A 24,514-nucleotide genomic window follows, 5' to 3' on the forward strand; every position below is an offset into this window, starting at 1 on the left:
CAACCATAAAAAAGTTCATCACTTGTTAGAGTCCTCCCACTTTTTTTCTAAAAAGCTAAGATCCATGAGCAGGAATCCTGCAGTATGTAGCCTTCAGAAGAAGAGAAAATCCTGATACAGGTGACCCTCACCATTCACGGGGATTATGTTCTCGTATCCCCCATGAATGGCGAAATCTGAGAATAAAAAAAAAAAAAAAGGGGGAGCATTATATCAGTTTCTTTAGTATTTGTTATGCTTGTGGGTAACTAGTCTTCTACATGTGTTCAGTTCTAGATACAGCAGGACAAGAAGAATTTGGAGCCATGCGAGAGCAGTATATGAGGACAGGGGAGGGCTTTCTGCTTGTCTTTTCTGTCACAGATAGAGGAAGGTAAGTCTGATATGAAAATATATGAAAATGTATCTTGAAGCTCAGTCTAAAACCACTTGTTTGCATCAGTAACTATTACAATAATCCTATCTGGTACAGTAAGATCTACAGAACCTAACCAAGGAAATGTCCAGCCGTCACAAAGATGAGTGCTTGTACACTAGCAAGTCTATGTCAGTGTGTCTGACAGAAGTAAATAAATGAATCAAGCTGTAGCTGCAGGAAATGGCTGCGTAGAAATGCAGAGCTACTCCAGCTGGTTGCTGCAGCTTCTGTTTCAAAAGGCACAGCTTATCTGATCAGCTGCATGGAACTGAATTAAAAGCTGCAGCAAACAGCTGAGTGACTTGGTTTTTTTAATTTAGCAACTTGGTGTGAAGGAATTGGGTTGCAGACCACCTGGTACTAAATGGTCAGGGCTCTACTGTGTAGCTGTTAACAGATATGACAACTGATGCCATAGCTTTGTGGCTGGACTACACAATTCCCTCTCATGGAGCTTTATCCCAATAGTATATGTTGTAGCAAAAACTTCATAGAGCAACAGCATCTTTATTATTAAATTTAGGGGGATCTTAAAAGTTGTCATGGAGACTTGGTGTGGCTAGCAGATCTGAACTGTTGCTTGCCATCTAATAAAGGCAGTGCCTTTAACACCATGTTTTAGGGCTTGCTTTACATCACTTTCTAACTATATAAGGACATGGAAAGGGACCTAGACTTTTTTCATAACAGCCTGATACAAGATTCCTTGTACCTTCTCCTAGTACTGGCTGCAGGTCAGGGTGGGCCTAGGTAGAGAAGTGGATCTGATCCAGGGAGGAACATAGGCATTAGCAGTAATTTATCTTACTGCTGCTGGAAAGCAGAGTTGCGTGTACCCAACCCACAACCATCACCAATCTCTGAGCAGAGCAGCAGTAACCTCAGGTGTACTTGACAGTTTACTTCTCCCAATGGTTTGTTTCTGTGGGTGACATCAACTGGATCCCTCCCCTCTGAGGGGAGGCATTTTTCCAAAGAATACCTGCTGTAAACACTGGTCCAGCTATTTGAATATTAGCTAAGTTGGGACCATATGTAGATAGATTTCTGGCTCCAGGCACTGATTTCGGGAGCATGGTGGTTTAGGCTCACTCTGCCCAAGTTTTAAATGACATGCAGATGTTTTCAGCATCTGTAGCTGGAGAGCCACTTATACCAGGCTCCCAACAGAATAAACATTTCATACAGCTGAATTTATGAAAGCAAAAGTATGACTTTTAAACATAAATATTTCCTTGTATAAACAAAGTTTGATTGGTAGCACAGTTCTTTGCTCTGCTTGGCCTCTTCTTTCATTGCCTTAAGGCAGCTTCTTTCTCTTTACTCTTTGCTCTGCTGCTGCTCAGCCCCTTGAACATGCTCTCTTCTAAAGGCTCATGGTTCCCAGGTCCAATTTTAATTTGCCCTGTTCTTGCCCTTGCCTTTATCTTGCAGGCAGGAAACTGTGCCCTTATTGGCCAGTTGAATGCTTCCCCTTTTCCTGTGTTTCCAGGAAATAGCTTTTCCTAACTGGATAAACTTTTTTTATAATTAAGAACAAAGTTAATGGTCAGAAGTAGCTGGAAGCTACATTGGGAGGCCTGCTTGGATTTTTGGATGAGACTAGCTGAAATAATATTCATCCCTTTTGTTTATAAGGCTACATATTTTGGCTGGGAATTTCGATTTTGGGTGCTTGGATTCAGTTCTTAAATTTTACTCCTTCCCCTCTCCTTTCCCCCACCACTGATATTTATTGCTCTTTTCCTTTCCTGGAAGTCTTGACCTCTGCTTTTTTATTCTAAATGTTAAGTTTTCCTGTGGGCTCTGGCCATAGAAGAATGGAATTAATTTTCTGTATAACTATTTATGGAAACTAACAAAATGCCTTTGCTGCCTAAATGGAGGCAGGAAGCCCCTCCTGATTTCAGGAGATACTTTTCACTCGGTTTGTTTCTGACGATAGTGACTTGAATTAACGTTGAACCAAAAATTAAGATAAGATTCAGGAACTCAAGACATTCATATTAAGAAAATTCAGAAGCTGTACCATCCCTATCATATTGATCAGTACATGTTCTTTGTGGTTCTCAAAGGCTAGGGACAGAAGTTGCACATAAACTGGTATAAGTGATCGGAAACCAGTTCAGATCTATCGCACAACAAAAGTTCAGTGTGCATAAACTGCTTTCAAATGGCCAAAACTGGTTTAAGATGAATCTGGGTGGATGTAGTATCAGACTTAACTGATTTAGGTTAAGTTGGTTTATTGAGCTTTTGCCCTGGATCCCCTCAGCTCAGCTTAACTCAGTCCCCTAGCATCCCAGGATGCTTTGCACCTCCCCCACAAGCTCCCCCTCCCCACAGGGTGGGTAGGCTAGGCTTGGCCCAAGCAGTCTGCTCCAGCCAAGCAGGGAGACATGTTCTAGTGTGCCCCAACTTCTGGGCTGGGCCACTGCAGTTGTTTGGCTACCCTTCCAGATTCATAATGAATGTCTCTTCACTTGCTTATGAGTTAAGCAATGCAACTTAGACTAACCTGTGAAGATTGAATTGATTTAACCTTGGGCTTTTTGATTGTCTGTACTTAACCAAACAGGGGTGGGCAAGCACCCCTGGCTGGCCTGTAGAAATGGGGTTTTGGTAGCAGGGGGCTTTGTCCACATGGTAGTGGCAGCAATAGATGTGGGCAGCAGGGCCTAATAGATCTGGATTTGGACTCTGGCTCCTGCTCTGGCAGTATGGGCTGGGTTGGAAGCATCCAGTGTTTGGAGCTAAGCTCCATGAAAGTGGCCACTACTGGAAAACATTGCTGACTCCCACTCCAGGAAGTCGGAGCAGGTCCTCTAAATTCTATATCACCAACTTGTGTAAAGATTCAATTTAGTTTTGTGAAAGCTTGGTAATTCTCTAATTTTTGTATGCCCTGTGTTGCAATGAAATGAAAATTGACACCTGCTGCTCCTCCTTTCATGTAAACATACAATCTGAGGGGCCTGCCTATGATACCATGGCTTCAGAGCACATGTAATAGTACATTGACATCTTCCTCTCTTTTCAGCTTTGAAGAAATCTACAAGTTTCAAAGGCAGATTCTTAGAGTGAAAGACCGTGATGAATTTCCTATGATTTTAGTTGGTAACAAAGCAGATCTGGACCATCAAAGACAGGTAAACTACTAGAAGTTAGTCTTCGCTTATTTTCTAGCATCTCAATTGGTTGTGTAGGGGTTGCTATAAAAACTATCAAGAGGATTGAGTTGAAATTGCAAATTAGCAGGGAGAGCAAAGAAACTGATGACTTGTACATTTTTAAATAAGTAATCACAGTGAAAGATTAATACACAAAATAACTACTATAGTTGAGCACTTTAACATTTCCCTGTACAGTATCTTCTTTTGTGATTCTTCCATATACAGTAGATTCTAAAGTGAGGTTGGAGCCAGACCTAGTAATATATTGGATTGAAAGATCTTAATTATGATGTTATTGCTAAGACATGAGCACCATGTCCAATTCTTCCCCACTCAGTATTTTTTCACAGCAAAGATTAGTCATAACGTACTATATACAGTAGAACACTAATGCAAGCTGTGGTGGGAAACCTAAAATCTCTCATGCTTATAGCTTTTGACATGAGAAATTCACTATCGTTTTATATATAACTGAGTAATCATTAACTGTACTTGTTAAGATTATTTAACATACAAAATAGATTATGCAGCCAATTGGCAAACTTTGGCTGTCAGTTAACCAAAAGTAATGCATTTCTTTAATACTGTATTTATTTACATACCATATGCCTCCAAATAAGACTAGTGCCTTTTTTTGAGGGCAGAATGAAAAGAAATTTACTTACATTAAATTACTTCTGTGCAACAAGTAAAAAATACATAAAACTGCTGTTCTACTCATGATAGCACGTTTGTATGCTGCAGGACTGGCTCGACAATTGTAGAGATAGCATGGGTGTATGACTGAAACTTTGGTATGCCTACATGAAGTAATGACACTAGCATCACCTGCTATGCACGATCATGCTTTTAAAACCAAACTATTGCTTTCTTATTTATGACGTGCACCCCAATTTTCAATAGCTATTTTGGGAGGGAAGTTGTATCTGGTATGCAAATAAATGTGTTAAATGGATTTAAAATGATAGTTACCTTATCCAGGAAGAAAACCTAGAATTGTTGACTTAAGTCCAAGAACAACTATGGAAACATATAAGTTAGCTACATAGTGATCTTGATGATGGCTTGGTAAGGGGGAACAGTTTGAACAATATAAATACAACCCAGTGCAAGGTCCTGCACCTAGGAATAAAGAACTTAGATTTTTGGCCTGTGTGATCTTGGAATGCAGTGGCATAGGTGTGGGTGGGTGGGTGGTGCTGGATAACCAGTTTCATATGAGGTATAGAGATGGTATTAACTTCTAGGGCCGTGCGAAGCTTTGGGTGCTGATTTGATTTGGTGGCCAAATCTCCAAATCGAATCAAGAGACCAATAAAAAGGTCCAAATTGATTCAAAGCTCCCTGAATCGATTTAGAAAAGATTCAGAGATATGGGTAGTCCCCGCTCACTGCCGCAGGGAGCTGGACCTGGACTCTGTGCCGGTAAGTAGATGGCGGGGCCTGGAGGAGGAGGGAGGGGACCATAGGTGGAGACCTGTCGGGGGCCCATCCCCTGCCTGCTCCCTCAGACCCCCTGAGCACCCCCCAACCCCCACCTACTTCCCCAGCCACATCAATGGCTGCCCCGCCCGGCCCCAGTGTCCTGACACTTTAAAAAGGGGGGGGGCAGGAAGCTCCTCACTCACCACCTGTCTATAAAGTTTGCTTAAAAAATCCCTAAAACAACCCTAAGCAATTGGGAGCTTGATTTGAAGATCACTGGTCAGAAAGAACCTGGAGGCAAAGCACTGAAGGACAGATGGAGCCAAAGCAGCTCCATCTGGTGTCCATCTGGAGTGCAGCACCCTGCAGGGGGTCTCAGGACTTCATAGCCCAGGGAAGCATCTGAGCCTTCATAGCCCCCCTCTTCCCTAGCGTTGTACTGCTGCTGTTGTGTCCCATTTCTTGCTTGTAATAGTGTTGAGTTGTAGGTAGGCAGCTAGTAATGCTCCTTTGAGAGTTACTAGGATGAGGAGGGATGGGGCAGCTGCAGGCCTAAGACAGAGTGGGCTTAGGTGAGATGGGTGGGGAACAGAAGTGCTTAAAAAAAATGGGAGGGGTAGGGAAGGGAGTGGTGTTGATAACCCAAGGTGCCTAACTCCAGGTGAAATCCTTGAGAAAACAAGGCAGTTTTAGTTACCTGGTTAAAGAACATATAAGTTAAAGATTCTTTCAGCTGTTAACAAGATGCATTTGCTATTGCTTTCTCTGGAAGGAGCATTAAGTTGTTTTGACTCTTATGACAGCTGTAATCTACTTTGTCTTTACTAGGATTTTATCTCATTAAGAATGCACACATTCTCTTTTGCCCAGAGAAGACACCGCCTTTATGGTGGGGAGGGGCATAGTAAAGTTTAATCAAGTACTGTTTATCCAGGCTAACGGTGCCTTATGGCTTTCCCTGACCATATGATGAAACTCTGTGCCCTGACTTTGCTCTGTCCATTGTTATCTGAACTTTACACCAATTAAAAATCATTGTCTGGTTTGCTCTCTCTGTATACTGAAGATTTTAATGAAGTTCCTGCTACTCCTGCTTACTAGCTTAAAGAAGAATGGCAGCTGCATTACAGCTCTTTGGGTGACTTTTTTTCTGTTGTAAATCCTTTGTATGACTGGGTTATCTCCACATAGCAACCAGACAATTTAAAGTGGACAAGCCCCACTGTGGCATGATTTAATTTTCAGAGGTGCTCTCTAAGGCCCTTTCAGGATCTGGCCTGCCTCCTGAGCATTCTTTGTGGCAAATCCATTGAAGATGATTATACAACTTCAAATACCATCATTGTCTATGTCAGCTGATGATTCATAAAACTGTTCTAAGGTGGTGATGCAAACACTTGCTCTCAGAATGTGTTGGATAACTGGAACTTCAGAACTGAAGCAGATCTACCTCCTTGGAGACTCTCTAAAGCAGTGGTTAGCTGAAACTGGTTGTGAATGCATACTTCTGTTTGGGTGGAGTTGCAATTCACATGGATAAAGGGACTACAAGCACAAAATCCCTCCTTCCCCTGTCACTGGTTTAAAGAGATATATAATAAAATGAATTACTCTTACTTCCTGAAGGATGTCATCTTTCCAAATGTAACAGCTGAACTTCTAGGCTAAGTACAGACAGTCAAAAAGCCCAAGGATGAATAGATTCATTCTTCACAAATGAGTTTAACGTGTGTAGATTGAATTAGCAAGTGAACAGATGTTCACTTTTGATTCTGAAAATGCAGCCATATGCCTGCAATGACTCAGACCAAAAGCTAGGGGGTGCTAGAGCATGCCTCCCTGCTTGGCTAGAGTAGACGGCTTGGGCCAAGATGAGCCTACCCACCCTGTGTGTGGGGAGGGGCTTGCAGGGGAAATGCAAAGCATCCTGGGATGCCGGGGGGACTGAGTTAAGTTGAATCTGGAGGGTATCTGGGACACAAGTTCAGTAAACTGATTTTAACCTAAATCGGTGAAGTCTGATACTGCATGTTTATCTTAAACTGGTTTTGGCCACTTTGAAGCGGTTTAGGTGTGTTGAACTTCTGTTGTGTTACAGGCATGGGCAACTGGTGCCTCCTGAGTCGGGGGGGGGGGAAACCAGTGGGGCATGACCGGGCGGTGGGGGGCATTCAGCAGCCAGCTGGCAACTGGGGGAGTCAATTTTGAGGGGGGCACTAGTGCTCTCCATTACCCCTACCAGCTGGAGCACTTGCTGTTGGGGGGGTGGCATGTTCTTCCCCCAATGCATCACCTATGGTTACAGATTTGAACTGATTACCAAGCACTTACACTGATTTTAAATTGCATACAACTTTTCTCCCTAGCCCTAGAATGAGAATCCTTCAGGAATTTAATTTTGAAACTGGAAAGAGAAAAAATGACTCCATCTCTGTCTTGACTTAGCTTTCTTGAATGTTTTTCTTATTCATGGGAACTGTTTTATGGCTAGTTACAAGTGATTGTAGAGTAGCACCTATACCCACAACAAAGAAGGACTAACTTTCACCAACTAGAGAAATGGTGAAATGTCACCCACTAGGGTGTCCCATACCTTTTGGCTAGTTTGCTTGAATTAATTTAGAGGTCGGCTAATTTGTTTTCACCCTTATGGGCACTTCTGCAGAAGGAGAGAGATGTCTCTGAGCTCTAATTCTACCATAATTCTTTACTCTTGTCAGATAAATAATTCTCTGCAGGCAAGTATACATATTTTTTTTTATGAATGTCTATCAGAATTTAGTTAGTATTCTTTTCAGTCTTTCTGGGGAGTGGTTGGTAGTGATGCTCTGAGTAGACTGCTCCCCTTTATTGGAATGATATTTGAAATAAGAAAAGATTAAAAAATGCTTTCTTGCTTGTAAAAAGGCACCTGTTTTTTATTCACCTTTATCAAAGAAGGCAAAATTACAGGAAGGACTTTTTTTTTTTAATTTCTTCTGTTTGTGTTTTCTGTCCATCACGAATGGCATTTAGTGGAAGCACTCTTGTTTAACCTCCTTGCTAATATTTAGTTATCGGATCTTTTAAACCAGTGCTTCTCAACCAGGGCACCAGGGAGTGCCACCAGGTCTTTTGAAGGGTATTGCGAAGTGTAAGGAGATGAGCTAAGCCAATAAACCAAACTAAGGCTTGTCCCTGCCTGGATGATCCATCACCTCTAGTGCCTAGCCCTTGTACAAGGAGGTAAGCCTTGTAATGCATAAATTAGTTTTTGAGATTAGCTTCTGTGAATTGAGTGGTACCCAGAGGGGTGCCTCAAATCCAGAAAGGTTTGAGAATCACTGTTTTAACCATACCATACTGAAAAGTATTTGCAGAGATGAAAATACTAATGGGTCACTGAATAATGATGCACACAACAAAATGCCATTATAGTGACATACATGTGAATACAGGCAATGCATAATTAATAACATAAGCTTTGTGGCATCTGGCTTTTAGTAAGTGCTTTTTAGACTGTTATACAGTTGAATTGATGACAGACAGGGAACACAGTGACCTTGATAAAATATCAACGGCTTAGTCTGGCTTGTTTTAACAGCTTAATTTTACTGCTTGCTTTGCTCCTTCACACACTGTTGGAAGCAGATGGTACAAGGGAAGAGAGAGCACTGTAACCTTCTGGGCCACTGCAAAAAGTACTGTTTGCAGTGCTTATGAAATGAAATAATAGACACTTGGTGCCATCTTGCAGTGAAGTAAGAGATGCAAGTGTCTTGATGCCCACATTTTTTCCTCAAAAGAAAACCATTTAGTATAGCCTTTTATGAAACATTAATCTTTTACTTGAGAGGGGCAGGTTATGGTTTGTAGGTATTGCTGGATCCTTTCATAGACAATCTGATATATCCAAGATGCTCACTTAATTCTTCACCGTTTTTTAATATATCTAAGCATTTGGACTTGATTACAATATTGGAACAGTCTTCAAAACAAACCCTTACTTCTGTTTCAGGAACATCTTAATGCAAAGGGCTTCCAGCTTGGCACAGGATATATTAAATACTGTATCTTTTAACGGCTTGCTCCCTGTAAACGGGTCAGTCGAATTCGAGGAGGCTGCTTACTGGCAAGCGGAGAAAAAGCTGGGAAGTCCTGCAGTCTTGGAGCATAAGGGGAAGGTGGAGCAGGGAGGGCAGGGCATGGGGGTGGAGAGGGCAGGAAGGAGGGGGTGGTGGGGCTTGCTCACAGCAGGAACCTTGCATTCTGTGCCTAGAAGTCAGGGCTCCATGAAAAAGTGCAGGCTCCGGGGTTGGGGGGGTGGACTTGCAAAAAATAAAATGCTGGCTCCCTTTGGGAAACCAGCAGTCCTTGAGGCTGCTGCAGCCTGCTGGGGGGGCAAAAGGGGGAGAGGGGCTGCTGGCATAGCAAAATGGCTGCTACCCCTGCCCCTTGCCACTGATTGGCTGTGACGGCTGTCTCGCCACCAGTGGGACAGCCCTCAAGTTCTGTGCAAATGTTAATCCTCATACTGTTTTGTGAGGAAGAGGAGAACTCTTGCTGCTGTATAGATAGGACATCCATGTCTCAGTTTTCTCCATGCCTTGCCCAAGAGCACATCTAGACCATGGTACACTAGAATTCACATGGTGTACAGGACCAAAACATGCTCTTATATTTGAATGCTGCAAGTCAAACTTGGTTTTGCTTGCTTTATCAGTTTAGGGTAACAGACATTTGTCACTTTGTGTATAGTACTCCAAAAGGATGGCATAGACCAGATGCAAATGCATTAATAATATATTATTGCTAGGGATGCTTTTTTCTATAATGGATTAATATGCAGCTAATGGTGCATGCAAAAATAATCCCTATGTATCATGACAATTCAACAGTCTTCTAACATCAGACAAAGCTTAGATGATTGCTGTATTCCTGAGGCAGGAGGGAAGAGTCGACAAGAAAAAGAAAGCTGTCATGCACTGGAGGAAGCCTATTGCCAGTCTGTCTGTGAAATGAACTTGCAAAAGCATAAAAAAAGCTGTTCCAAACCTTCCTCATGCTGCTGCTTTAATCATAGATCTTGCTTTTGTTAACATTCCCTGGGCTAAATGCTTATGGGCATATAAACTCTTTGAAAAAAAGTAAAAGCCTCATATTCTGCCTTTGCCATTCACCTGAATGAAGGGACTGCAAGCACAAAATCTCTCCATCCCCCTCAGTGATATAAACAGATATGAAATGAGCAGGGAAGGCTGTAATGAATAGCATTTGTATCTAAAACTCTTTTGAAGGCACTCGGAGGGTGGCAAGGGAAGGCCATGCAATCAGTTTAATAGCATGGAATGACAGGACTGTATTTGGCATACAACAACAGTTGTCTCAGTTGTCTCAATAATGAGACCTTTGCTACTGTTCTACACTTGGGATAAAAGTGGCATCTGTCTGCAGATATCACATATCAATAACATTTATACACTGTTGTGTATTCAAACCTTTTGTTTTCATACTTCACATTTTTGACAGGAGTTTTTTTCACTACTGTGAGAATTTTCTCTAATGATGGACCTAAGATTACCTAGGGCATATCACATTAAGAAAATCTCCTTGTTTGCATTGCTGATATATAAGTCAAGTTATGAAATTCTAACTTTCTTTCACTACTGTCATCTGACTGTCAGCATGTCTTGTTTCCTTCAGTTTGGATAATTAAAATGGAACCATACCATCTCTTTCCTGGGGGTCATGAATTGGCACATTTTTGCTGTATTTACAAGTCTAAGTAAGGTTTTAATTGCTGCCTGTCTTTATTTTTAAATTGTAATGACTTGATCTTGGGCCACTGGACAGTGCTTTTCTAAAATTAGTCTGGAAATGAAACAATGAAAGGAGTATTTTGGCATTGAGCAATTACTACTGTACACTCAGCTGCTGTTGCCAAATATTTTTGCAAGTACGCTAGCACTGCTACTTTAGAAGACGAACCACATAGAGCTTCTACTATATCCTACCTTTACTCTAAAATCATGCTTCCACCTCAGTCTGAAGCAAGAATTCAGCTGCTGCATGGCTTGTTTGTTTGGTTTTTTTTCTTGTGTGTCGTTGAGTCGGGTTTTTTGTCTTGTTTGTTTGGTTTTTTGCTCTCCAGTAAGAAGGTTGCACTTATGCTGCATATTGTGTTTGTAACTATTTTTGGTCTGACCATTAGCCTAAAGAACACAATAGTTATGGTTCCGCAAGTTGACTGCCCTCCTGAAGGTGGAATAAATGACAAAATCCTGGAAGTGGTTGAAAAATTCACTTACTTGGGCTCCACTGCTTTGCAAAATCTTGACTTGGAAGATGCAATTCATGCTTGTGTCAGAAAGGCAAGCAGTACCACAGCTAAACTTCAAAAGTTTGGCAGAATTGAGCACTCTCTCTATCGACAAAGATGTCCATCTACAGCACTTGCATACTTAGTTCTCTATTGTATAGCAGCAAAACGTGGACTCCTTATGCCAAGGAAGAAAGAAAACTGAACAGTTTTTCATCTTTGTCTCTGCTATATCCTGGGCATAAAATGGTGTGACAGTCTCTAACTTTGCTCTTTTGGAATGGGCCAAGATACCCAGTATGTTCATGCTCCTGCCTCCATTGTTTAGGATACGTGAATTGTATGACTGATGGCTGAATTCCCAAGGATATACTCTACAGTGAGCTGGCCACTGCCAAATGTCAACTTGGTGGCCCAGACTCTGTTTTGTTGATGTTTGCAAGAAAAACCTTCGTGAGCTGCATGTTGATGGCTAATGCTGGGAATCAATTGCTTTGAACTGCTATGCATGGAAAGCTTCCATGAAGCAGCACCCGCTTCACTTTGAGATGGAGCAGGTCAATGATGAGGTGGAGAAGAGGCATCAGAGGTGGCAGGCCAAACAATGTGCTACTTGGCATGCTGGCGCAAACTCAGCTGAGTTTGTATGTGCAACTTGCTAGCGGGTCTGCTTGTCACACATTGGATTCAGCCATTTGAAAAGCTGTGGTGGTACTCAGCGACCCCACCAATGGCGCAATCTTCATGGTCTCCTAAAACTGGGCTGCTGCTAATGATGATTCTGCATATTGTAACCTTTTATCTAACTGATACACATAGGATATTTTTAACAAGTTCAGTTACATCTCTAGGGCAGTCTTAACCTTTTTTGACACCATGGCTACAAGCTCCCCGAACCCAGTGGGCAAGGTTGCCATCCAAGAAAGGAGGCGAGGTTTTGGTTGGTGTGTCTCTGTTTGCTTGTTTCCTGACAAGTTGCAAACTTTTTATGGACACATTCTTTTACTGACATATATTTTACATAATGTAAATGTAACCCTTTTGCCAGGTTTTGGACAGCATTAACGAAGGCTGGGTTTGAATTTAGAAGTTCAATCCCAACTTTCTAAATCTGGCTCACGCCCCCACCCAGAGACCTGGGAAGATGCATTTTAACTGGATGTTCTTACACAAACAAACTTTCTTGCAAGCAATGTTCAACTAAAACATGACTTACTACAGGGAAGAGGTATAAATGGAACCTTAGAAAAAAATCTTAACCATTAAACATTTAAGTGAAACCTAAGCATTTAATAGTCTCAATCTTTTCTGTGACTGGAACAATGGTTTTACACCCCAGGAGTCCCTCGCCACCACATCCTGGAACCCTCGATCACACTCTGCACTGTGCTACCCCCACCCTGCCATCCTGGCACTAATTCCCACCTGTTGCCTGTCTGGCCTGCAGCTCTGCCCTGGCTGCACTGCCCCCTCCCTCTCTCACAGGTGCGTCAGACTGCCTGGGGGTCGCACAGCCCTGCCTACTTCCCAGGTGAGCAGGCATTACAGGCAAGTGACAACTGGACACAGTGGCAGCATGTGGCTGGGGGAGGGGAGGGGGCTACAGAGGATCCCTTAAGGGTCACAAAGCCCTGACAAATTGCTTTTTGCAGGGTGCCAAGCTATGCTCCCACTTGGAGACAAGCTGGTGCTGCTCTGCTCTATCAACACTTGCATCCTGCCTCAACTAAGCTCAGTTTCTTATCTCAGTTTTTTTACAGATTTTACAAGTTAATATTTTTATCCTTGTTTTTATGAAATCTGTGTAAATTTATAGACAGTTGGCAATCATGCCTGGAGGTCAGCAATATTTTTCTAGCAGCAGCAGCCATAATGACTGAGCTCTGAAGCAGGCTGGCGCTAGGAGCTGGCTGCCTCTTGGTGCTTCTTCCCATCACCTGGCTGTGGTGCAGTGCCAGCAGAGCTTTCCTTCCACTGAATGCTGCCAAATTCATGACTCTGCAGGCTGAATCTGGCTCATGGGCTGTAAGCTGCCAACTGATTTCCTTAGAGCAGGGGTCGCTCTCTTCTGTGTACTTTTTTCCCTTCTGGACTTCACACTTCTTAACTGGCTCCATGCTTTCTCTGCCTTTCCATCTTTTGTAATGATCTCTAATATTTTTCACCCTGTCAGGTCACTTACTACTTATTTCAATTAAATTCTTAGCATTGAATTCCCAGGACTCCCTGCTGCTGCGCACACTCCAGGGTGGTGGGCATGGGGGGGGGCACATGCCCCCTGCCAGATTTGTGCTGGGGCAGATGCAGGATGGCTGCTGTGGGCTTGGGGCTCCCTGCCCTGCTGCTGTCCCCTGGGAGCTCTGCGCTGGTCACACCGCTATGGTGGACCACCCTTTGCCTGCCCGGCAGCAGCATGGTGTTGTGCTCCCACCCGCTGCTTCCAGGCAGGTTAGGGGGTATGTGGCTGGCATGGGGCTCCTGGGGTGGGGTGGGGAGGGGAGGGGGGGCAGCAAGCTGGGAATGCCCTGAGCTTGCAGTGGGCAGTCTGCATCTGACACTGCTCTGCTCCGGCATGCCCCTGGTGTGGGGTGGTGGGCATTAGGGCTGTGCAAAGCTTTGGTCCCCAATTTTCAATTCAGCAGGGATTCAGCCCAATTTGTTGGCTGAATCTCCAAATCTGAATCGAACCAGAGGGCCTTTTAATCTCTCCGAATTGAATCGGAACCCTCTGAATCAATTCAGAAAGATTTGATGATTCAGACACAGCTTTAAATGTTTTTTCTACATACCTCTAGGTAGCAGGCAGCTCGTGAACGCTGAGATGCTGGGGCGCATGGAGTGTTCCACAGAAGCATGGGGGACTCCCCCAGTGTGCTCAGCAGCAGACCAGGAAGTAGACCAGAAACACTTCTGGGTCCTCTGGGGAGTGTGCTGCACCCCCCCCCCCCCCCCCCGGCACCTGGTGCCTCCTGGGTCTGGGAAGTGGGCATCTGGGGCCCCCTGTGGCCCATCACCAAGCCAAGGGGAATGGGAGCCCCGCTGCACGTTCCCTAGCAGACCCAGAAGTGGACTGGCCCCAGCATTGCAGTGTTCACAAGCCGCACTGGTACCTCGAGGTATGTAGAAAAAACATTTAAAGCTGTGTCTGTGTCTGAATCTCTGATTCTCTGAATCAGCATTGAATCTTCAGATTCAGCCAAAATGAATTGGGGACAGTGATCTGAATCAATGAATCAAATCACTGTCCCGGATTCAGGCTGAATCCAAATTGAATAGGGCCTGCTTCGCATGTCTCTAGTGGGCATGTGTTCTGCCTTTTCATCTTTGAAAAGGTGCTCTCCCTAACTGGCAGGGCTGACCCCATGCGATGAGATTGGGCCCTGGCTGAGTCGTTGCTCAATGACTGCATCAGGCCCCAGCCCTGCACAGCAGGGTTGGGCCCATGGATTGTATCTGGGCCGTGGACCAACCTGGCACTGCTCATCCAGTTTGTGGGGTGAAAAAGTCGGGCGCCGTGTTCTTCAATTGTCTGAAGGCAGGGAACTTATCTGGTGACTTTTCAGCAGAAGAATATGACCTGATCTCAACTTTTTAGGCTGCTGCAGATGGAGATCAAGATTCCAACCTTATTTAGTGTAGGGCAAGTAGGAAGTCGGGATGTCTGCTTGTTGGAAATGTTTCATTTGGTCTTGGAGAGCTGCTCTTGGCTTAGTGCTATTAAATATTTTTGGGTTGGAAGAACAGTCTACTGGCAAAGATTTAATACCAATTCGTAGGGTGGTAAATAAAGATCACTTGCCAAGGAGCCTAGATTTTTGTATAAATTGATTTCATCCCCACATAGATTTAAACTGTGCACTTGAATGGTATGTATTTAGTAACAAGCTTCTATTTTATCATTAAATAACCTATTTAGTTACAAAAAAGTTTTATCCCTTTTCTCGTCTGCCCTTTGTATTTTGTACCACTTCCAAGCCTATCTGTCTCCAAACCTTCCACCTCTACCCAGTCTCCTTTTGCTGGCTGTCTTTTTTGAGATGGCTCCTGGGCATCCAATTAAACTGCACTTTATACTCTTGCTCCCAGTCCTCTGTGCATCTCCCAACTGCCCAGTCTGCTGTCTATTAGCTAAATTAGCATAGTTTTTGAGTCTTCCTTTATTATTTGTGCCCTGCCAAAATCTGTTGCTAGTTTTTTATCTCTAAAGCTCCTTTTTGTCTCCATTCCTACTGTTGTTAAATATTATATTTCTAGCCTTGATTATTGTAACTTTTCTGCTTACACTTGCAGCAAGTGACTTGCTTGCTCACTCCCCTCCTCCTTTTTGTCCAACGTGCTGTTTTTAAAGTCTTCCCTCTCATCCCACCAAGCTATACTCCCCCACTTCTGAACTTCTCATAAGCTTCTATCCTATAATAAATTTTATGCTTGATGAAGGCCCTGCTTGCTGCTGCCACCAGTACTGTCTGGCTTCCTTTTTTTTCTGCTCTTTATATTCATACCATCCTTTTAACTACCTGTCCTCCGTCTCCTTTTTGGTACTTTTAAAAAATATTCCTGAGTCTCAAAGCCTCCCTGCTCTCTTTGCCAAGAAAACAGCCTTTTCCTGGATGTGATGGGAACAGAACTTTAAGAGGTAATCTGCCAAATGCTGTTTTGGGGCCTGTTTTGTCAGTATTACTTGTTGCCTTTGATTCACCTGGGGAAATAACTTAAACGCTGTTTTTCTGTTTGAGCTATTCACTGTATTTTGAGGGCAGTGCTACTTTTATTTTCTTAAACTGGGCTTACATATCTGGACTACTGCCCTTTTGGTGGTCTTATGGAATTTAAGCCAGATGCTGAAGCATCCCTGCTTCATTTGACACATACACAAAGAACAACTGTTTGGCTTTTCAGCATTGCTGTCTTGTTCAAAAAAGTTCATTAATTTTGCTTTGTAAAAACCAAGTGTAGCTTTTTTACTCTCAAGTTTGGTTGGGACAGTGGAAAGGAGGGAGAACTTTAACCAAAACTGAAAGGCATTGTTGGGATTGCCACATTATTTAGCAGACTAGAATTATGTTTTGGTTTGAGTGAGATAGTGGGATTCAGGTCTTCCTAGTCAAGGAGAAAAACCTGATCACGTGAACTGTTACAGAAAATGTAAAATGGCTTGTAGGAGCTGTGAGATTCTTCTGAATCACTCCTGCACTAAAAAATCTGTTTCAAATACAAGTTCTTTGTGTGGTGTAGGTAGCTTGTTTATTTGTTAGCATGGGGGAGGTTGGGTATTGTCAAAGAGTATTAAACTATTGAACGCTGATAGCACAATATTGTATATGAAACACTACAGGGATACAGCCATACGTTTGTATGCAAACATTGGTAAGTGTGTCATTTGGGACATGTCAGTAAAATGTTTTGAAGCTTATTTTTAATGGTTATTTATTGTTTCAGGTAACACAAGAGGAGGGTCAGCAGCTAGCACGACAACTTAAAGTAACATATATGGAAGCCTCAGCAAAAATACGATTGAATGTAGACCAAGCTTTTCATGAACTTGTCAGAGTTATAAGGTAGGAGAAGTGTTTTACAAGAACTTTGATATTCTGAGTTTTAATGACTGCTGTCTCAGAGGAAAAAGCAGCCTGGGAAAACTAGGTCAAATTCTGCTTGCAGATGTGCACTGTAAATGTCAGCTAATGCTCTACTGCCTTTGAGAGAGGTACATATTAGGAAAGGCTATTTAATGGATATATGCTGTGTCAATTTGAGCAAGTGCTGCCTTAATCTCAAGACTTCTGGTGTTGGGTATTGAGCATACCGTAAGTGAAATTTGTTTAACTTTAAAGATTTTAACAAAATGAACATTAACAGAGCATCTCTTGGTAAAGTCAAGATTACCTTTCTTAAGAAAACACTGTGTGCACATTAGATCTCAGTGGGGCCCTGAACTGTTCACGGAGTCAAAACATTAAGCTTTATCTCTAATGCATCACGATGGAGTTAGACATTGAATCTCCCATAATGCTTTAGATATTGAATCCCCTACCATGCCCCAGTCTGGAAAGGTTCCAAAACAGGTGCATTGGCCATGAAGTATACTTGTCCAGAAAGCTCTAATATCATACGAGACTTTAACAAGTAACTCTTCTGTGGAGAATTAAACAGCTTTTTAGAAATAGCTTGTTTTCTCTATACAAAGTTACAGTGAAAAAGTTGAGAAGATAATTTTATATGCCTTGAACAGAGCCAGCAGTAGTCTATGGCAATGAGTTCCAGACATGCTAGCCCCTTACCATGCACAAACTGGTTTTCCCTTCCATAAGTGCCTTAGCCAGTTCTATTAAAACAGTATGTGAAGGGGAAAAAATAAAACGTGGACCATAAGGTAGGGAGGGGGAGTTGGTAGCACAAGTGAGAATTTTTGTCTACAGAGGAGGATGCTTTGAGGGATAAGTAGGATAGCCACTGGGAAGCGGCTCTGCAAATTTCTGTTTTTAAAGTATGGAAGTATGCATGTGTGCTCCTTGTAAAAACACTTCACCCACCCATGCAAACTCCTTCAAATTTCTTCGCACGCAAACTCATGTTCTTATGCTCTCTGCCTTTTAAATCATGTTTCTCATTATGCCAGTCAGGAGAAGTGGGCTGCAGTCGCTCTTGCGAGTGCTTGCTCCCTCCTCCTCTCCCTCCCAGAAGCTCTAATACTCCAACCTGGCTAATGTTACCAGGACTTATGAAGGGGGGGGGGGGGAAATGGGTTAGTCTACAGGCAGCATTGAAGAAAGAGCAGCAGTTGGGTTGCATATTTTATTGTTCCTGGCCTTTGCCTGTTCTTACTTGACTTCCTCCCTGTTGGGTTGTATTCTGTGCATTTGGTTTACTTGAAATCAAAATGAGGGTTCCCCCCCTCCTCCCCATTCAATATGGGAGGAGCCCCGCATCTTGGATTCAAGTCCAAGGTGAAGTGGGGAGGGGCAAGCAGCTGCTGTGGCTCCAACTGGCTCGGCCTGGGTTGAATCAATCAGAGCTGCAGCAGCTGCCTATTTCCTGCTCCCCTTAAGCTTCTACCCTCTTGTCCTTGCTGTTTACTGCCGGGCGCAGCTGTAGCTCTGGCTCCGTTCTCTCCTGGGCATGGAGCAAGCTGTGGTCCCTGCCTGGCCATGCAGTAGCAGCAGTTCACAGCTGTTGCATGGCCAGGCAGTACCAGAACTTGTATGTGCTCCATGCCTGGGAGTGATTGGAGCTGGAGCTGCACCTGACAGTAAGCAATGGGGGTTGGAGAGGGAGCAGAGGTTGCAGTGTGGGTAGGGGACAAAGGTTGGAGATGCAGGCAGCAGGAGCATAAACACTGTAGGGGGAACAAGTGGGGAGGTCTACCTGCCCTCTGGCTGCTGCTTTCCCAGCTGCAGCAGTTGGGAGACAAATTTTCAAGATGACCTTCCAATAATTAGATTCTGTACATGAAAATTATAACACTTGTACATTTTCCATGTATAGAATCTAATTACTAGGGTATCTTCCTAAATTCAAAGTCATCTTGGATTCAGGTAAATATGGTAAATGAAAATCAGTGAAAGTGAATCAGAAGGCATCAGCAAATGGTGATGACAAAATGCTGATTTTGTTTCTTCTGAATGGAAAGAGTCAAAGTAGCAGAATAAACACCAATGTACTCCAAGGAAGCAGAAGTCAGTAGACTTAGAATTGCTAGGTAAAATACCATGGGAAACCAGCATAAGGAGAAAAGGATATTCAGGAGAACTGTCTTTTTGTCATGAAAAGAGAACACCCCCCCCCCGCCCCATGTCCTCCTGGATGAGTGGCAGGAACTGCCAGACAAGTGGTGTGCAATGGTGGGAGCAGCCCTGCCCCGCCCCCCCTCCCCCTGCTCCCTGGATGCGCTGCGGCTTGGTCCCGCACCTGCCCCAGCAGGGCAGCACTTGCCCCAGCCCCACTCCTCCCTCACTGTGGAGGCCTTGATCTGCCCCTTCCCCCACACCCCTTCCCTCCCCACACCCCTTCCACCACAACAGACTTGCCAGCTGCATGCAGCTCTTCAAGGTGCTGGTTTGGTATCGGAAATCCAATCAGTATTGGCCGATACACCTCCTTAAAATTCGACTGTCAATATTGGCCCCAAAAATCTGTATTGGTGCACCCCTAGGAAGGGTCATGGTTATTTTCATCTAGGAATGCTGTGAACATAACATAGTATTTGCCCAGTCCTTGGTTACACCACAGCAACCTACTTCCTTGTCCCCTGCCCCATGGATATTTAGAAGACTAAGAACTAGACTTGTCCTGAAAACTCAGCTGGTCAACAAAAGCGAATGACATGAAGTTATGTAGTAAACTTGTACATTAGTATGCATTAGCCAGATTTTCTAAGCAGAGCTCTTTTTTGTTATGTTTTTATAGACCGTAACACCATGGGTCCCAGTCCGAAAGTGCTACTGTAGTATAAACAGTACAACTTAACAGAGCTGTTAAGATCAGTTTTGCTGTTGCAATGGCATCAGCAACAAGTTACTAAAGTCATATAGAAGGTTTGAATTGGACTAAACAAACTTAACATGAAATTCATTTTTGCAGGAAATTTCAAGAGCAAGAGTGTCCTCCTTCGCCAGAGCCAACACGGAAAGAAAAAGACAAGAAAGGCTGCCATTGTGTTATTTTTTAAGAATCCCAAGAATCAAGCTATCAGCTGCCAGATTTATTTCTCTTTCCACCATTTTAGATCACTTTTGGTATCCGTCTAGCCTTATATGTGCATGTCCTATAAGTGGGTCACCAAAATAGCCTTAGTCCAAGAAGCTGGCTGAATACAGTCCTTGAAGACGGCTCGGTCATCTCAGGGCAGACTTCAAAGCAAAACACTAAGGCTGCTTCTTTAATACCACAAGCTCTTTTTTCTCTCCCTGTTAGAGCTTGCACCTTGTGGAGCCTATTCATGAAGGAGATGAATCAAAACCTTGGAGGACAAGGTGTTTTGAGTTTCTTATAAGTTATCTTTTTGTGAATTAATTTATTTTCACTTGGTATTTCATTAGCTGTTATCAAGGAGACCTCGAATCAAAGTATAGAGCATAGTTCTTGTTGTTTTTAAACTAAGGGTTAATTGGCTTCTTGCCCTTAGGTTAAGTTAGACTTTACAATTCAGCTAGCCTTAAGAAACCAACACTGAATGCTATTGTTAGCAAAAATGTTTCAGCTCTTGTTTACGCTGCAGCTTTTCTTCAGTGGCCAAAACAGTCTACTGTATTTATTTTATGGATCCAGAGTAGCTTCAGGATTACTACTACTACTACTACTATTACTACTATTATAATATGGCCAAATACCTGAGCTCCTTCTGGATTTCAGCATTTCAATAATTGGAAAATTTTACATAATATTGGAAAAAGATTCATGTGTCTTCCTTTGTATTTCTGGGTAAGGGAGTCAAGAAAATTTAAAACTGTAGCTGTTTTTTTTTTTTGTTTCATGTAATATAAAAGATGAATTTGATCTTTCCATTGTCAGAGATGATTAAATGTTTTTGCTATATACTTTTATACATTATTTTCTTATCAAACTAGTTAACAAGTATTTTTATATGTTTGTAAGCAAATATGCTTTCACAGCATAACTTGTGTATATGTAAAGATGAGTATTTAATTCTCACAGTTCACTTTTAACTGACAAAATAATGTGGGATTTGCCGAACTGTGGTAGAACTTCTCCTCAATGTTCTGGTTGTACCCAGCAGTGGCCAATCATGTGCCTGCCCAGCATACCTGTAGAGTAAAATTTAGTGTGTTTTTTCAAATCACTTTCAGTATCACTTACTATAGACTGACTATTATGTGAATTATTAAACTGTAAGACTTTTAACTGACTGTTTTAGTTTAACTGTGGATGGTTTTTGAATTTTGACTTCTGTGGATTGTGTTTAAACAATTCAAGAGTATGTTCCCTGATCTTGAAATACTGAGTGGTATTGCACAGTTGTCACCTTATTGAATGTGTACAACGGTTCTATGAAGTTTGATTATTAAGCAAACCCTTGTATAACTTCAGGTGCTAGAATTAAAGATGATCTAACCATTATGAAAAGGTAAGAATGCTGTCTTTCTCTGTTTAGTCTTTTAAAATCTGAATCTTGTGGGACAGGAGGGTTAAATGGGGGACGGGGGGAGAGATTTGTAAGGTTGAAAATAGCTTGAAATTTGGCTTGGATATAACCAGAATTGGCCTGAAAACTTAGCATCCTAATTCCCTGTGGTGAGATGTCCAATAATTAATAGCAGAGGACTACAAAAGTGGTTGTTCATAAATCTGACCATTCAGAATAAACCCACTGCTCTGGTTATTTTGGCATATGATAAATGAGTGCTTTGGCAGTAAAGAAATTCTCTACAACTCTTCTAGGGAAAGTGTTGTTATATCCTGGCTTGTGAGGTTTCTCTGCTGTGCAGGTTTCCAAGTATCACTTTTAGCTTTAAGTTTTTCAATAGAAAGCACAGAGTGGGTCATTGACCTTACACACAAACCATGGCTCTGGGGTGACATGGGTGCTAAGGCACACAGTTGACAGCCCAGAGGTCACAAGTTTGAGGCCCTAGCAGAAGTGTTCATGTGTGGCACTGTCAGACTTCAACAAATTTGTGAATTCTGCTACATACCTTGCACAAGGATGCAAGAAGAAAGGAAGGAACCAGGGTCTTTGAGACCAGTGTTTTTACAGTTGTCTAAAATGTTGTCATCTGGCAATGGGCAGTTGTTGTGTAACACGTAGAAAATCTCAAATAGAGGGAACAGTGAAAGCATTTGGCAGACATGCTACACTCTATTCCAAAACAAATTAAGAAATTACAGCCTTTACCATAGATGGCTTTCTATCTTTTTAAATACATAAAGCACTTGGATTAAGGGGAGGCATTAATTTGTCTTGTGAACAAAATTTAAGGTCTCCCTGGATTTTCAGTTTTCTTTTGCCTAGCAAATATGCACAATTTCTTACCACCAAATCCAACTTCTGAAAGGAAGATATTTCCTCAGACCTGACCATCAAGCTTCCACATGCCTTCCTTCCCCAAGTAAAAAAAAAATTCACTTTGGATGGATGGAGCCTGGTAACTATTCCCATCTATTCTGACAGGTTAGTAAGTTCAATGATACACTATAGGAAGTTAAGTAATGTTGGATTTGTAAGGATATGCATATATTAGGCTAAAAAATATAAAATATACATTTATGCCTCAGTCATCCATTAATTGATAAGGAACATGGTTTTCCTATATCTGTGTAATGACTTGATTATCCATTGAGAAGCATTTAGACTTTGCACTAAGGTTCTCATGGGTATATGCAGTGCCATGGAATCTGATCGAAGTAGACTGCTTGTTGTTGCTTAGCCAGAAAAGCAAACTAGTTAGCTGGGTTCAGAGCGGTGGAAAAGCCCCACCCCAGCTATATTGTTTATATAAAACAAGGCAGAAGTAGTACTGGGCCCAAAGAAAATTTAAGCACTCCAGTGGCTGGTTCATCTTGCACAAGACATTTGATTACTAGCTTGATTCCAAGCGAATGTGTTGCAAAGGAAACGAACAAAAAACAGTAGTTCAAATACCAAATAATGAGCCTGAAGCTTCCCAAACCTGGCTTCTGTTCAGGGACACGTGAGACCAAGGCAGTTCACAATTTAAAAATTACTTTTGGATGGCTCCTATAAAGCAGTGTCAGTAGGTACCACTCTTTTTCAAGTGGCTCTTCTGGCTAAGCTCAAGGCCTGCTTCCTTTTGTTTTTTGAAGTGTTAAGTAAAGAGCCAGTACCCCGAGTTCTGACTTGGGACTGCAGCCACCTACAAGTTACTGGTTTCTCTGGAACAATGAAGTGTTTCATAGGTTTCATAGACATTAGGGCTGGAAGGGACCTTGGAAAATCATCGAGTCCAGCCCCCTGTCCAAGGGGCAGGAAGTCAGCTGGAGTCATAGGATCCCAGCAAGATAAGCATCCAAATTTCTCTTGAAGGTGTTCAGTGTAGGTGCTTGAACCACCTCCGATGGCAGGCAATTCAGACTTTGGGGGCTCGGACAGTAAAGAAATTCTTCCTTATGTCCAGCCTGAAACAGTCTTGCAGTAGTTTATAACCGTTTGACCTTGTCATCCCTTGGGGTGCTCTGGTGAACTAACGTTCCCCCAGATACTGGTGGTCACCCCTGATAAACTTATAGGTGGCCATCAGATTACCACTGAGCCTGCGCTTTTCCAGGCTAAAGAGCCCCAGGGCTCTCAGCCTGTTGTCGTAAGGTCTGTTTTCCTGACCTCTGATCAGGTGCGTGGCTCTTCTCTGGACTCTCTCAAGCTTCTCCACATCCTTTTTGAATTGTGGAGCCCAAAACTGGACACGGTACTCCAGCTGCGGCCTCACCAAGGCCAAATACAATGGCAGAATGACGTCCTGGGATTTGCTTGAGAAGCATCTATGGATGCAAGCCAGCGTTTTGGTCGCTTTACTAGCTGCAGCATCGCATTGAAGGCTCATGTTCATCTTGTGGTCAATGACGACCCCCAAGTCTCTTCCTTCCATAGTGCTAGCCAGCATAGCACTGCCAAGCCTATAAGGATGCTGCAGGTTTTTCCTCCCAAGGTGGAGAACCTTGCATTTTTCAGTGTTAAACACCATCAGGTTCTCGTCCACCCATTTGCTGAACCTGTCCAGGTCAGCCTGGATCGCCCTCCTGTCTTCAGGTGTGGATGCTTTGCCCCAAAGTTTGATGTCATCGGTGAACTTGGCCAGTCCGTTTCTGACTCCCATGTCCACATCATAAATGAAGATGTTGAACAATATGGGTCCAAGGACAGCCTTGGAGGACCCCACTGGTCACAGGGCACCATGACGATTGACTTCTGTCAATTACCACCCTCTGGTTCCGACCATGGAGCCAATTTCCCAGCCAGCGGATCATGGTGGACCCAAGGCCACAATTGACTAGTTTCGCCAAGAGGTGATCATGGGATACCAGATGGAAGGCTTTTTTTTAAGTCAAGATATATGACATCAATCTCTTCTCCCTTGTCCAGGTGATAGGTCACCTGGTCATAAAAGGAAATGAGATTGGTCAAGCAAGACCTACCCGCAACAAACCCGTGCTGGCTATCCCTCAGGATGTTGGCATCAGCCAGTCCATTAAGGATGGCCTCTTTAATAAACTTTTCTAAGACCTTCC

General features: G+C 43.0%; 1 protein-coding gene across 1 annotated transcript in view; it reads left to right on the forward strand.

The window, feature by feature from the left end:
- RRAS2 (RAS related 2) overlaps positions 1–21,397 on the forward strand; it is a 79,999-nt gene extending 58,602 nt beyond the window's left edge. The window contains exons 3-6 of the mRNA XM_006270586.4: positions 271–373; positions 3,459–3,567; positions 16,754–16,872; positions 19,895–21,397. Of these exons, the coding sequence (XP_006270648.2) occupies positions 271–373; positions 3,459–3,567; positions 16,754–16,872; positions 19,895–19,982 (419 nt within the window). The 3' untranslated portion in view covers positions 19,983–21,397. The remainder of the gene's footprint in view (positions 1–270; positions 374–3,458; positions 3,568–16,753; positions 16,873–19,894) is intronic.
- The last annotated feature ends 3,117 nt before the right edge of the window (positions 21,398–24,514 follow it).

Source organism: Alligator mississippiensis, chromosome 2 (assembly GCF_030867095.1).
Source record: "Alligator mississippiensis isolate rAllMis1 chromosome 2, rAllMis1, whole genome shotgun sequence".
NCBI lineage: Eukaryota > Metazoa > Chordata > Crocodylia > Alligatoridae > Alligator > Alligator mississippiensis.